Source organism: Somniosus microcephalus, chromosome 3 (genome assembly GCF_052327205.1).
Source record: "Somniosus microcephalus isolate GS21.2 chromosome 3, FLI_Smic_1.0, whole genome shotgun sequence".
Lineage (NCBI taxonomy): Eukaryota > Metazoa > Chordata > Chondrichthyes > Squaliformes > Somniosidae > Somniosus > Somniosus microcephalus.
The window spans coordinates 161,199,348-161,215,029 of record NC_140989.1 but is presented as its reverse complement, the minus strand read 5'-3'; the positions used below and the strand labels follow the sequence as shown (position 1 = coordinate 161,215,029).

Sequence of the window (15,682 nt, the reverse complement as noted above, 5' to 3'; positions counted from 1 at the left end):
CCATATGCCTTCTTAACCACCTTATCTACTTGGCCTGTTACCTTCAGGGATCTGTGGACATGCACTCCAAAGTCCCTTTGTTCCTCCACACTACTCAGTATCCTACCATTTAATGTGTATTCCCTTTCCTTGTTAGCCCTCCCCAAATGCATTACCTCACACCTCTCCGGATTGAATTCCATTTGCCACTGTTCTGCCCACCTGACCAATTTATTAATATCTTCCTGCAGTCTACAGCTTCCTTCTTCAGTATCAACCACACAGCCGATTTTAGTATCATCTGCAAACTTCTTAATCATACCCCCTATATTCAAGTCTAGATCATTGATATATATACACCGCAAAAAGCAAGGGACCTAGTACTGAGCCCTGTGGAACCCCACTGGAAACAGCCTTCCAGTCACAAAAACACCCATCAACCATTACCCTCTGCTTCCTGCCTCCGAGCCAGTTTTGAATCCAACTTGACACTTTGCCTTGGATCCCATGGGCTTTTAACTTCGTGACTAGTCTGCCATGTGGAACCTTATCAAAAGCCTTGCTAAAGTCCATATACACTACATCAAATGCTCTACCCTCATTCACCCTCCTTGTTACCTCCTCAAAAAATTCAATCAAGTTTGTCAGACACAACCTTCCCTTAACAAATCCATGCTGACTATCCTTGATTAATCCATGTCTTTCTAAATGAAGATTTATCCTGTCCTTCAGAAGTCTTTCCAATAATTTTCCCACCACCGAGGTTAGGCTGACTGGCCTGTAATTACTCGGTCTATAAGACCTCAAATTTAAAATGACATTCATTATTCAGTATTACTGCCCTGCAGATGATATATTAGGTCTGACAGGTGTCAATCAGGTCTAACAGGTGCTGTACATGTCTCACCTGGCGCCAATCAGGTCCAGCAGATGCTGCCAGCGGTCATCAACCTTGCCCAGTTTGTACTCTATCTCTGACGCTTTGCTCTCGTGACTTGCTCGGACCAGTCTCTGGCCCATCTGCTGCAGCTGCATCTTGTTCTTTCTCTCTGCCGTGATTTCCTCCTGATAGTCCTGTGGACAACGTAGGAGAGTCCTGTTAGAGATTAGCATTCTGCTGACGATGATCAATAAGGCAGTGTTTGACTCAACGCAGCTGGAAGGGAAAAGGCATTTGAATGCCAACAAATTGGGCTGAATTGGCAGGTTCAATTGACTGAAGTCCAAGCTCATCATCTTCAAGTTCCTGCACCATTTGTGAGGTTGTCTTGCCCCCATACAGGAGAATTCATAGAATCATAGAAAGTTACAGCACGGAAGGAGGCCATTTCGGCCCATTGTGTCCGCGCCGGCCAACAAAGAGCTATCCAGCCTAATCCCACTTCCCAGCTCTTGGTCCATAGCCCTGCAGGTTAGAGCATCCCAAGTGCACATCCAAGTACTTTTTAAATGTGGTTAGGGTTCCTGCCTCTACCATCCTTTCAGGCAGTGAGTTCCGGACCCCCACAACCCTCTGGATGAAGAAATTCCCCCTCAAATCCCCTCTAAACCTTCCCCCAATTACTTTAAATCTGTGCCCCCTGGTTTCTGACCCCTCGGCTAAGGGAAATAGGTCCTTTCTATCCACTTTATCTATGCCCCTCATAATTTTATACACCTCAATAAGGTCTCCCCTCAGCCTCCTCTGTTCCAAGGAAAACAGACCCAGCCTATCCAGTCTTTCTTCATAGCTAAGATTCTCTACTCCTGGCAACATCCTTGTAAATCTCCTCTGTACCCTCTCTAGTGCAATCACATCTTTCCTGTAATGTGGTGACCAGAACTGCACGCAGTACTCTAGCTGAGGCCTAACTAGTGTTTTATACAGTTGAAGCATAACCTCCCCTGCTCTTGTATTCACAAGGACCTTGTGCTTGGAATTAGATAAACAGTGGGGAGGTTGGTGGGGGGGTGCAATTTTCAGTTTCACCCCCGGGTGGTAACTCGGCGGAGCGGATTGTCCGTCCTTTGTAGAACCTGCCCGATTCCCGCTCCGTTGACTTCAATGGGATCAAACTCAGGCTGGATCTGCAACGGGCTGGCGATCCATTCCACCAGGGGGTGGGTAGCTTAAAATGAATCCTGATGGAGTCAGCTAGGATGGCCTCAGGGCCTTTGCTTTCTTCATCCAGTCATGCAGTTCCATGGCCCCTCTCTGTGCAGAATGCATCCAAGTTCTGTGCACACACAAACCCCAAATGCCATTGTTTCGATTTCTTGCTCTTTCCCCTCCCCCTTCCCCCCAAACAAATGTTAAAGCAGCTCCCAGTAGAGATAGCTAACAGGCAGAATGTTGATTTTGTTTAAGGGGGAGAAAGTTACTTGCCCCCAATGTTCTCTGACAACAGGCCTCATCCAAAACGCCAACCTATTTCTCCGTTTTAGACGCAGGCAGGGCCTGCATTTTTAAGTTCAATTTTAAAATCAATGTGTAGTTTAGAGCTAGCATACACCAGACTGTTTGTCAATCTGTACAAAGCTTATAGTCTTCTACCTGATAAGTCATTTTTCTGCCTTAAAAAAAAATCTGAATAATTTGAATACCAAATGGGAAATGTAGTGCTAAAATAAAGATTGAGTCATCAAATCATCTAAATTACGAGCGCACTCCACTCAGGGAGATCTCTGCCTCTGTAGAAATGCCCGTGACTTGCTGCACCTGTGCACTTAAAAAACAAGGAAAATATGGGCCTGTGTGTTCTAAGTAACAGGACTTAATAAATGCTCCACAAACAGCTAGGGTAGAGTTTCAGAATTTACCTTCTTCAGTTTCTCAATCATCTCCTCGATGCTGATATCGCCATTCTGTGACACTTTGCTTTCCATTAGGGTCAGCCACTCGCACAGCTCCTTGTTCTTCTCATTGAACAGTGCCCACTCGTTTAGTTTCTCTGTTACCAACTGTCTGCGTAGCAAGACCTGGGGATTTACAACAGCAGAAGGCTCACACTTATGCACGTTACAAAAAAAAACAAATGCGCATGAAATATTAATTAAGTTACTAATATAACTTCTGCCAACAGGATACATTTCAACACTGACACAACAATGCTCCCATATCTACAATCATAAACTACTTACATTATTGAATTAAAAACTCAACTCCTTTCTTGCACAAATTTGTATGACGCCTTGTCAGGTTTCCTCCAGAAACTTAACTGGACCAGCCACATAAATGCCTTGGCTATGAGAGCAGCTCAGAGGTTGGGTATTCTGCAGCGAGTGGCTCACTTCCTGACCAATGTTCTCCCTAATATTAAATTTTGGTGCGCGGTCCCTTTAACGGGCTGCGCGGACCACTCAAAGTTTCGCAAATGCACAAAATTTTACACTGGAAAAGCCGGTCCCGGGCTGCGCAGGACCAGCAGACAGCTGTGCGGCAGCGCAGCTTAGAGGGAACGTTGCTCCTGACTCCGCAAAGCCCCTCCACTACAAGGCACAAGTCAGGAGTCACCTACAAAAAAAGGCAGGTAGCGGTCACCTTTAAATAGCGCTCCACCAGGCCCTTTCTGACTGCAAAACGCTCCCCTCAACCTGTCGTTGCTAGCGGCAGGCGGTATGGCAGGGGACGCCACTCAACATCTGGTCCGGGGCATTGCACACTCGACTGACGTCACGATCTGCCGGCGCAGGAGATCATGTCGGTAGTGTTTAGCGCCGCCGCAAAATGTCTAGTTAATTTCGCGAGCAGCACAAACATCGCCGTGCCCGGGCGCTGGTTGCTTTGTGCCCCATTAGCGCCCTCTTAAGGCGCTAACAGGAGGCGCAAACAACTGAATTTTTCCCCCAAAGGGTTAAAAATTGAGTAGCGCCCTAGAATAATTAGCACCCCCGTGCCAGATACTGAGTGGTTGCGCCCCAAGAGGGAAGCGGGGTGCTACTGGAAGCGCCCCGCATCCCTCTTAGGGCGCTCCGAGTCAATATCGCAGCGCTAGGACCCCAGCTATTCACAATATATATTAATGATCTAGACGAGGGAACTAGATGTAATATCTCCAAGTTTGCAGATGACACAAAGCTGGGTGGGCGTGTGTGCTGTGAGGAGGATGCAGAGAAACTCCAGTATGATTTGGACAGGTTGGGTGATTGTGCAGATGCATGGCAGATGCAGTATAATGTGGATAAATGCGAGGTTCTCCACTTGGTGGCAAAAACAGGAAGGCAGATTATTATCTGAACAGCAATAGATTGGGAGAAGGGGAAGTGCAATGAGACCTAGGTGTCCTTGTGCACCAGTTGCTGAAAGTAAGCATGTAGGTGCAGCAGGCGGTTAAGAAGGCAAATGGCATGTTGGCCTTCGTAGCGAGAGGATTCGAGTACAGGAGCAAGGATGTCTTGCTGCAGTTGTACAGGGCCTTGGTAAGACCACACCTTGAGTATTGTGTGCAGTTTTGGTCGCCTTATCTGAGGAAGGATGTTCTTGCCATGGAGAGAGTGCAACGAAGATTCACCAGACTGATACCTGGGATGGCAGGAATGACGTATGAGGAGAGATTGGGTCGATTGGGCTTATATTCGCTGGAGTTTAGAAGAATGAGAGGGGATCTCATTGAAACTTCTAAAATTCTAACAGGACTAGACAGACTCGATGCAGGAAGGATGTTCCCGATGGCGGGGGAGTCCAGAACCAGGAGTCACAGTCTAAAGATAAGGTATAAACCATTTACGACAGAGATGAGGAGGAATTTCGTCACCCAGAGAGTGGTGAACTTGTGGAATTCTCTACCACAGAAGGCAGTTCAGGCCAATTCATTAAATATGTTCAAGAAGGAGTTAGATATATTTCTTAAGGCTAAAGTGATCAATGGATATGGGGAGAAAGCAGGGACAGGGTACTGAATTTGGATGATCAGCCATGATCTCATTAAATGGCAGAGCAGGCTTGAGGGGCCGAATGGCCTACTCCTGCTCCTATCTTCTATGTTTCTATGTATTGCAGGCCTTCCTCCCCTTCTTAAAGGGAAGGGGCCTTGCGCAGCGCGACCCGGGGCCCAGCTGGGCCCTCGGGGATCAGTAGTGCCGGCAAAAGAGCCCGGCAGTCAAGAGAAGTGCCGGGCTCATGCAGTGCAGCCGGCACTCCATGGGGGGGTGGGTAAGGAGACCGAGGACAGCAATGGAGGCAGGTGCTGGCAGGCAGCCAGCAACAAAAATGGCCGCCCGCACCTCGCCTTTAAATAGCGCCTTCCCGGCCGCAGGTAGGCCCCCCTGACCCCGTTGGACACAGCGTCCGGCGGTAAGTCAGGGGGCGCTCCCGAAGATCGCGGCCAGGGCGCTGCCTGGGCGCTGCGCACGGCGATGACCGCGCCGCTAACCTCCCGCTGAATTCCGCGGACGGCACCGTGCCCGGGCGCTAGTTGCTTTGCGCCTCCCGTCAGCGCCCAATTTTTCCCCAAGGAGCCTTATTTATAAAGACAGTTTAGCCATTAGGGAATCATTCTCGGATACTCAGCTTACATTAATTATGGATGAATATTCTCATTAAAATTAAATGTACGTACGGATTTAAAAAGTCAAACCAAGTCACTAAATGTCATCAGGTGCATTGCGCATAGATTCCAAGCGCTTGACAGGAAGTATAGGCATCGATACATGCACACTCATATCTAACCCAAGAGGAAGCTGAGTGCCACTCTAACAAGCATACTCGCAATAGCCACCTCCATCACCCATCAGTCTTAAAGTCTCACTACTGAAGACCTGCCCCATCACCGAACCTTCACTATTTAGAAGGCGGGCAAGGTACCAGCCCTAATCGCAATATTTAATTCTTTCAAAGGGATCTACTGTACATTGTAAAACCTGAACTGCACGACAAAAGCATTCCAGACGAACCTGCTCGCATTACTTCCTATCGTCTGCTGTCAGGTGACCTTCCTCAGGGTCAGAGATTAACACACTTCCTGTTGCGGTCTGTTCGGATGCAAATACTACACCAGAAAATAACTGGTGACAGAACTCTCTGCTGCAGACCTTCAGAAAGGCAGCTAGGAGATGACACTCTGCAAATTCGTTCGATACTGACTAAACCAAGAAAATAATCTCTTACTTAATGATTTTATTATCCAATTAATTTACAAATTTATATTTATACCATAGGTGGGGCGGCAAACTGGAGAGATTTTCACATATCCAGTGATGCTGATTCACTTTTTAAGAAATATTTTAACTGTGTGATATAATAGAGCTTGTCAAAATGTTTGACAAATGATTAATCATGTAGTGAGAGATTAATAAGTCTCGCTACACTCTGTCCTCTAAGAATCCATTTCTGGCTTTAAATAAATTCTTGAAGTGTCATCCTTGGCTCAGTGGTAGCAGGCTCGCCTCTGATTTCGAAGGTTCAAGTCCCACTTCACAGACTTGAGCACCTAATCCAGGCTGACACTGGAGGGAGTGCTGCACTGTCAGAGATGCCGTCTTTCAGGTGAGACATTAAACCAAGGCCCTGTCAGCCCTGAAGAAGAGCCGAGGAGTCCTGGACAATATTTATCCCTCAACCAACATCACTAAAACATATTATCTGGTTATTTATCACATTGCTGCTTGTGGGACCTTGCTGCGTGAATTTTGCATTACAACAGTGACTATATTTCAAAAGTACTTAATTGGCTGTAAAACACTTTGGGACGTAATTGCTCTTGCTTCTTTCTATCATATACTGCAGCTTTGTGAAGCTGTCAAACACTGACAATCTGACTTCTAACTTGAGTCCTTCTCCACAGACTCAGTTAGAAATCTCTCCAGAACAGAAAGCAGAAGGCTGCAGCTTTTGACAGCTCGCGGCCATTCTGCTTTCTGTGCCGGTGAGATGAGGGACTCCCGAGACCTGAAGGAAGGAAGCCTGCATTAGTAAGTAAAGGTAAGTAAAACTTATTTAAACACTTTACGCACACCAAACACACTTACCTTTGCACTCATGCACCCATCACTCACCTGAACACTGGACATCTCGAACCCTCCAAGCCCTTCAGCCCGACAGTCCGCCTTGCTAACTTGACGTGGTTTGGAGCCGTCGGGCAGCCCACACTTCAGGGCTAAAAATAGGGATTAGGCCAAAAACTGCCTGTTAACTACCTGTTAACAGGCAGTTAATTGGCACTAATCCCCTTCCTGCCTCGGGGAGGCGGCTCCCAGCACAGGTCGGGTACCCGCCTCCTGGGAAACGGGCATGGAGGCGGGTTGGGGGTGGGAAGGGTTCGTGTCCCCAGATTCTGCAATTTTCCCCCCACTCCCACCTCCAAACCCGCCTCCACGGGGCTTGGAAATTCGAGCCCTATGACTTCAACTTTTACCCACCCCTACTACCTGCATGATCAAACAGTTAGCCAAACCTTTGTGGCTGGGTCATTGGGTAGCATTGATAAGCCATGGAATGGGCTGTAATCCACTTCTTCTCCAGACTGGGGACACTCCCAGCTGTATTCAGCTGAGCAGGAACCAGGCTCATCACACAAGTAGCTCAGCATCCATCAAGACTTAGAGGCCATCGTAGAGGGCTCTTTACTGAGTCACCACTGGCTCAGTTAAACAGTAGGTGTGTATTCCATATCTGCACTCCATTGAAGAGTGAGCCCTTGTATCAGAATCTGGATTATGCTCAGAAGCACATTATACCCCCGTACAGCAGTCGCAACCCATTCATAGAATCCTACAGCACAGAGGGAGGCCATTTGGCCCATCGTGCCTGTGCCGGCTCTTTGAAAGAACTATCCAATTAGTTCCACTCCCCTGCTCTTTTCCCATAGCCCTGCAGACTTTTCCTTTTCAGGTATTTATCCAACTCCCTTTTGAAAGTTACTATTGAATCTGCTTCCACCACCCTTTCATGCAGTGCACTCTCACTAGCAGTTTTGGCTGTTGAAGTTGACTTGTGTGCCAGTTATTGATTCAGGAGCAGGGGCTGTTCCAGCTCCAAAGTACAGGAATTAAACCAACACCATTCAACACAAGAGAGTGAATAAACACATAAATCATATGTGGTGTGTTATTTTATGGAATGGTTGCAATATTATTAACTAAAAACAGCTTCAAGAGGGATTAAAACATGTTAATAAAAAGGAAAGGACCTGCATTTCTATGGCGTCTTTCATGACCTCTGGATGTCCCAAAGCGCTTTACAGCTAATGAAGTACTTTTTGCAGTGTAGTGACTGTTGTAGTGTAGGGAAATGTGGCAGCCGATTCGTGCACAGCAAGATCCCACAAACAGCAATATGATAATGACTAGATCATCTGGTTTTAGGTGTTGGTTGAGGGATAAATATTAGTCAGGACACCGGGGAGAACGCCCCTGCTCTTCTTTGAAATAGTGTCGAGGGCAGACGAGGCCTTGGTTTAACTTCTCATCTGAAAGACGGCACCTTGGCCAGTGCAGCACTCCATCAGTACTGCACTGAAGTGTCAGCCTAGATTATGTGCTCAAGTCTCTGGAGTGGGACTTGAACTCACAACCTTGGTGACTCACAAATGAGTGTTACCACTGAGGCAAACTGACATTTATTTACATCAAATAAAGAAAATTGCTGCAAGTCGTCTCAACATCGGGTACTTGGGGTACAATATCATGCTGCTATTGCCCTGCTCAGGCACATTTTGGAGCGGCCAAGTTACAAAAAATTATTTAAAAGGCTCGTGGAATGTTGGCCTTTATTTCAAGGGGGCTGGTATACAAAGGGGTGGAAGTTATGTTACAGTTGTATAAAGTTCTGGTTAGACTCTATCTGGATTACTGTCCAGCTCTGGGCACCACACCTCAGGAAGGATATATTGGCCTTGGAGGGGGTGCAGCACAGATGCAGCAGAATGATACTGGGGCCAAAGGGGTTAAATTATGAGGACAGGTTACATAGACTAGGCTTGTATTCCCTTGAGTATAGAAGATTAAGGGGTGATCTGATTGAAGTGTTATAGGGTAGATGGAAACTATTTCATCTGGAGAATCCAGAACAAGGGGGAATAAAATTAGAGCCAGGCTGTTCAGGGGCGATGTCAGGAAGCACTTCTTCACACAAAGGGTAGTGGAAATCTTGAACTGAGGTTGATAGATTTATGTTAGGCGAGGGTATTAAGGGTTACGGAACCAAGGCGGGTAGGTGGAGTTAAGATACAGATCAGCCATGATCTAACTGAATGACGGAACAGGCGAGGGGCTGAATGGCCTACTCCTGCTCCTATATTCCTAAATCAGCAGCTAATGAGCCCAATCCAGCACTGCTCTGAACAGTTCCAGCAGCCTTGCTAAGCTGGTTTACACTATGCAAGGCTTGTGCTAGAGCTGGCATTTCCTGATACACAGGCCTGATGCAGCCAGCTGCTCCCCCCGAAGCTAAAACTCCTGGGATTCTCTAAGGCGGTAAGTCCCGGTGTACAAAACACTGGGTCTTCCTGGCACTGGGCCTTAGGGAATCCTGGAAGGTTCAGTTTGGGAGATGGCGGCTTTGAGAGACGCATGTGTCAGGAGTTGGGTGAGCTAGCATGGATCCTGCATTGCATAGAGGCAGCTTAAAATGAACGCATTTGAAAGAAAAAAAGAAAGTCTTCCATTTCTATAGTGCCTTTCATGACCTCAGGACGTCCCAAAATGCTTTACAGCCATTGGAGTACTTTTGAAATGTAGTCTCTGTTACAATGTAGTAAGTTTGATATATGTGTGATCATATTCCAGGTCGTGTGTGTTGTTGTGTTTTTAACCTTCCCCTTGTGGTGTATGTAACCTGTTCCACCTTAAGAGAACTACCTTAAGAGATGTACTACTTTCTCTTGGCTGCTGTATACTGTAATACTGTAATACCGGTGGTGACCACACCGGTATATAAGTGTTGTGCAAGGATTTGCTGGGCAGTTCAGCCCTGACCTTCGAATAGTAAAGACCTGTTAAAAGTTATTCTTGTTGTCTGTGTCCAGCGATTGATCCTAAACATAACTGGGACATACAGACTCAACAGTGGCGACGAGTCCGATCTTACCCTGCGGCAAATTTACATCCAAGGCAGCTTCGTCCTCAAAACGGGCGTCGAGAAGAGGCATCCGCCCTCATCATCCTGCTGAGCACCATCGCACGGGAGGCATCGAGAACCCGGGTTAAAAAGAAAAAGAATTCTGACCACGAAGCCCTCCATCAGCGACAGGCAGTGATTATCCCTTCTACCACGGTGGTGGGTAAGCCGATCAGCAACACGAGCAGTAAGTCGGCCGCGTTGACTGTGGAGTAGGGGAGGGAAAACGGAGGAATAAGGGCGGAGAGCTCGACCACGGCCGGTAGAAAGGGCCGGGCTGCAATCGAGGCTGAGAGGCGCAGCGACTGGGGCAGCTTAAGGCTCGAGAGCCGCGGAGAGCTCAAACGCAGCCGGTGTACAGGACCGGGCTGCGAGCGGGGCTGCGAGGCAAAGCAGCGTCGGGGAGTTGAGAAGCTTAAGGCACGAGAGCCGCGGAGAATTCAAACGCAGCCGGTGTAAAGGACCGGGCTGCAAGGCAAAGCAGCGTCGGGGAGTGAGAACCGCTGGGGAGGCGAGAACGGCAGCAGCAAGGCAATCGCCATTGCAGCCAGCGGGGGAAGGCGGCAAACGCGGGAATCCGCCATTGTAGTCGGCGGGGGGGAAGAAGACGAGCGCGGGAAAGACCGCCAAGCGCGGGAAGCCGCCATTTTAGTAGGCGGGGGAAGAAGACAAGCGCGGGAAGCCGCCATTTAAAAAAAAAAAAAAAAAATTTTTAAACTTGCAAGGATGCCTAAACATGGGAGCATTAATACCTTTGATAGTGATGTCGAAGGTTGGACCACGTATGTAGAACGCATGGAAGTTTATTGTAAAGCAAATAAGGTACCAGATGATGAGAAAGCATTAACCTTATTAAGCTCAATGGGGGCGAAGACATACGGGCTATTGAAGCACCTTCTATCACCAAATAAACCGGCGGATCAGACCTTCGCGAATATTGTTACTGTCCTGAAAAATCATTTAAACCCCACGCCGCTGATGATAGCGGAACGATTTAAATTTTACAGAAGAACGCAGTTGAAAGACGAAAGCAACGCTGAATTTTTAATTGAACTACGTAAGCTATCGAAGTACTGTCAGTTTGGGACAGGGCTAGCAGATGCGCTGAGAGATAAATTTGTGTGTGGATTGTTAAAAGAAGGAACACAAAAGCGACTGCTTGAAGAGAATGATCTTACGCTTGATAAAGCTGTCACTATTGCAGCATCGCAAGAAGCCGCAGCAAGAGGCACTGCAGAAATGCAGCTACGGTCACCGGAACTCTGCACCAATCAAATGGTCTTGAGTACAGAAAAATGTTATCGTTGTGGAAAGACAACACACGATCAGCACCAGTGCTGGTTCAAAAATCAGGAATGCAGAAAATGTGGCAGGCTTGGTCACATAGCTAAAGTATGCCGGTCAGGAAAGAAGACCAGCAACAAAAAGTCACCGCAGGAAAAGTACAAAAAGGTACACAAGGTGACAGAGAACAGTTCGAACGAACAGAAGTCAGATTCAGACGCCAGCAGTAATGAACTGGGTAGTCTAAGAGTACACAATGTTGGTAAGGAAGCAGACCTCCAAACAATTTGGGTCACACTTCAGATAGCAGGAGTCCAAGTGAAGATGGAATTGGACACTGGATCGGCATTGACGGTCATGAATAAGAAAGATTACAAAAGGTTATTTCCACATATTCCCCTACGGGATACGGAGATTGTATTAAAAACATACACGGGGCAAAGAGTATACCCCATCGGGAAGATAGAGGTAAAGGTGGTCCACAAGGGCAAAGAAAGCCGAGGAATGGACTTATATGTGCTACCTGAGGGAGGTCCACCACTACTGGGACGGGAGTGGATTAGGAAAATAAATATGGACTGGCATTCCTTAAAAGCACTAACGGTAGATTCCGGTACAAAAGATGTCAAACCTAAACGATTGTCCAGAATATTGGACGATGCTAAAGAGGTGTTCCAACAAGGACTGGGAACACTGAGAGGAATTACGGCAAACATTAAGGTTGAAGAACATGCAAACCCGAAATTCTTCAAAGCCAGACCGGTACCTTATGCAATACGACCTGCTGTGGAAGCTGAGCTGGAAGGGCTAGAACGTTCAGGAGTACTGTCTAAGGTAGACTGGAGTGAGTGGGCCACGCCCATTGTCCCAGTCATGAAGCGTTCATCGAGCAACAAGCCGGGGGAACCGGGGAAGGTTCGCATCTGTGGTGATTTCAAGATCACTGTTAATCCGGTGCTTCACACGGTGCAGTATCCGCTTCCACGGATTGAGGATATCTTCGCTTCGTTGTCTGGCGGGAAACACTTCACCAAGATAGACCTGGCGCAGGCGTACTTACAGATGGAAGTTGAGGAAGAGTCACGCCAGTATCTCACGATCAACACGCATAGAGGCTTGTACCGGTATAATAGACTGGTTTTTGGAGTGGCATCGGCTCCAGCAATTTGGCAGAGGGCCATGGAGCAGGTATTACAGGGAATTCCAGGTACACAATGTTACCTGGACAATATTCTGATTACAGGAGATGATGACGAGGAACACCTTGCAAACTTGGAACTGGTGCTCACCAGATTGAAAGAATATGGTTTTCCAGTTAATCGCCAGAAATGTGAATTCTTTCAGAAGCGGGTCTCGTACTGTGGTCATGTCATTGACCAGGAGGGGCTTCATAAGTCTCCTGACAAGATCGAAGCCGTTGTGAAGGCTCCTGCTCCGGATAATGTATCCCAATTGAGGTCGTTTCTAGGGTTGATTAACTATTACCATAAGTTTCTGCCAAATTTATCCACGGTGCTGCGCCCGCTGAACGCTCTTTTGCAGAAGGGAGTACCATGGAAGTGGAGCGAGGACTGTAAGAGGGCCTTTCGCGAAAGCAAGGCATTGATCACCTCAGAGGAAGTGTTGGCTCACTTCAACCCAACGCTGCCTATTCGTTTGGCTTGTGATGCTTCTCCATATGGTATTGGGGCAGTACTCTCACACAAGTTGCCAAATGGCCAGGAGAGGCCAGTTGCGTTCGCATCCAGATCATTGACCTCCGCTGAGCGCAACTATGCTCAGATAGATAGGGAGGCTCTCAGCCTTGTGTGGGGAGTAAAGAAGTTTAATCATTACCTGCAGGGCCAAAAGTTTACGCTTCTGACAGACCACCAGCCGTTGGTATCCATTTTTAACCCTAAGAAGGGTGTTTCGGTGATGACAGCACAGAGACTCCAGAGATGGTCCCTTTTCCTAGGGGCACATCAATATCAGATAGAATTCAAAGGTACAAAGCAGCATGGTAATGCTGATGGGCTGTCGCGCCTGCCACTACCTATAGAGGAGGAGGCACCGACGGTTGACCCTGTTGAGTTATTTCACTCGACCATCATCGAATGTTTACCAGTCACCAATGCAAGTATTGAAAGAGAAACCAGGAACGACCCGACACTGTCCAGGGTCTACGAAGTGACAGTGAAGGGATGGCCAGCACATGGTGATCCACTGTTACCGGCATTCTCAGCAAGACGAGAACAGCTGTCCGTCTGTCAAGGAACATTGATGTATGGAACAAGGGTGATTATTCCTCCTAAGTTAAGAGAGAGAGTTCTAAAGGAACTGCATGAAGGTCATATGGGGGGAGTCAAGATGAAAAGCCTTGCTAGGGCTTATGTGTGGTGGCCGGGTATCGACCAACAGATAGAGGAGCTGACGAAAAGCTGCTCAGGGTGCCAAAAAGTGCAAAATGCACCTCCGATTGCACCGCTGCATCCATGGGAATGGCCTTCAACCCCATGGCAACGTGTACATATTGACTTTGCTGGTCCTTTCATGGACTCCATGTTTTTAATTGCGGTGGACGCACATTCTAAATGGCCAGAAGTGATTAAGATGACGACCCACTACCTCGGAAAAGACGATCGCGGTGTTAAGAACGATATTTGCGAGAAATGGATTGCCAGAACAAATATGTTCAGACAACGGACTGCAGTTCGTGTCAGAAGAATTCCAGAGATTCATGAAGAAGAATGGGGTGAAACATTATACCTCTGCCCCATATCATCCGGCTACAAACGGGTTGGCCGAGAGATTTGTACAAATGTTTAAAAAAGCAATAAAGGCCATGAGCGAAGATCAGGTTCCACTACAACACAAGGTGGACAAATTCCTACTGGCATATCGAAACGCCACTCATGCAGTGACAAACCAAAGTCCTGCCATGATGTTCTACAACAGGAGGTTGCGGTCCAGGTTGGACTTGTTAAAACCAAATGTGTGGAGGGAAGTTGAAAACAAACAGTTCCAGCATATAAATAACAAGACCACTCGGAGTTTCGAAATAGGACAACCAGTGTTAGCCCGGGACTATAAAAACGAGAAATGGCAATCTGGAACAATTCGGGCCAGACAAGGACCCCTGATGTACACGGTAGATATTGGTGAAAATGTAATACGGCGTCATGCTGACCAACTGGTAGAATCGAGAACAAGGGTCGAACCCATGGTTACAGCAGAGACAACCGTGAAAGAAGTTAGTGAACCTGAAGCATCTACCTCAGAAGTGAATGTACCTGATGATGATGATGTCCAATCCATAAGAGACCAACTAGATGAGTCACCCCAGCAACGAGAATCAGAGACCCCTGAAAGGCGTTATCCAACTCGAATCAGGAGGCCTCCTCAGAGACTGAATCTTTGAACTGTTTTGCATGAAGTTGTATATATATATGTTATTATGTTATGTTAAATGGGGATATAACTGTTAAGCTAAAAAGGGAGGATTGTGGTGTATGTAACCTGTTCCACCTTAAGAGAACTACCTTAAGAGATGTACTACTTTCTCTTGGCTGCTGTATACTGTAATACTGTAATACCGGTGGTGACCACACCAGTATATAAGTGTTGTGCAAGGATTTGCTGGGCAGTTCAGCCCTGACCTTCGAATAGTAAAGACCTGTTAAAAGTTATTCTTGTTGTCTGTGTCCAGTGATTGATCCTAAACATAACTGGGACATACAGACTCAACACCCCTTGTTCTGTTCCTTTTTAGATGCTGCTCCTCTGTCATATCCTCCAGTTCGGGGGAAGGGACCCAGGCCTGAAACATTGACTGACTTGTGTTCTCTCGATGGATGCTAATTAACCTGCTGGCTATTGCTTAATATTTTGTCCAAACGGCTAATTGTTAAGGAGCTCTCAAACAAGGTAGATTTAAGTCTTGACACAGCCAATTTGCACACAGCAAGGGCTCACAAACAACAAATGAGATAAATGGCCAGCTAACCTGTTTTTGGGGATATTGCTTGAGGCAGGAATGCTGGCCAGGAGACCGGGAGAACTCCCTGCTCCTCCTCAAATGACCTGCCACATGTACGTACGGGGGCTTGCAATTTACAAAGCAAATGTGAGTGGCGTGCAAAGTGACATTCTTATTTGATTAGAAAATTCAATGTCAGCATATGACTGGGGAGCATTCTACACATAACTAGGTTTTGAGTTTGACAGAGACACCTATTTAAATTTGTTTTTCATTTCTTAGAAACTATTTCTCAGCCTGCCTTGTTAGAATTGGGTGGTCCGTCTCAAGCCATCAGAGATAGATAGGCCAGAGGGACTCAGCGGGTGGTCTTCCAAAGCCAAGAAGATCACCGAGGGCACATGATATCACCAAAAGCCAATATTATG

The 15,682-nt window shown here is 47.1% G+C and overlaps 1 protein-coding gene across 12 annotated transcripts in view; it reads right to left on the bottom strand.

Annotated features, from left to right (window-relative positions):
• Positions 1 to 15,682, bottom strand: part of syne1b (spectrin repeat containing, nuclear envelope 1b) — an 834,787-nt gene that overhangs the window by 140,081 nt on the left and 679,024 nt on the right. For all 12 annotated transcript variants that reach the window (XM_085981815.1, XM_085981811.1, XM_085981814.1 and 9 more), the window contains 2 exons: positions 2,779 to 2,937; positions 887 to 1,053 (listed from right to left, as the gene is read on the bottom strand). In XM_085981815.1, coding sequence (XP_085837941.1) covers positions 887 to 1,053; positions 2,779 to 2,937 — 326 coding nt within the window. The remainder of the gene's footprint in view (positions 1 to 886; positions 1,054 to 2,778; positions 2,938 to 15,682) is intronic.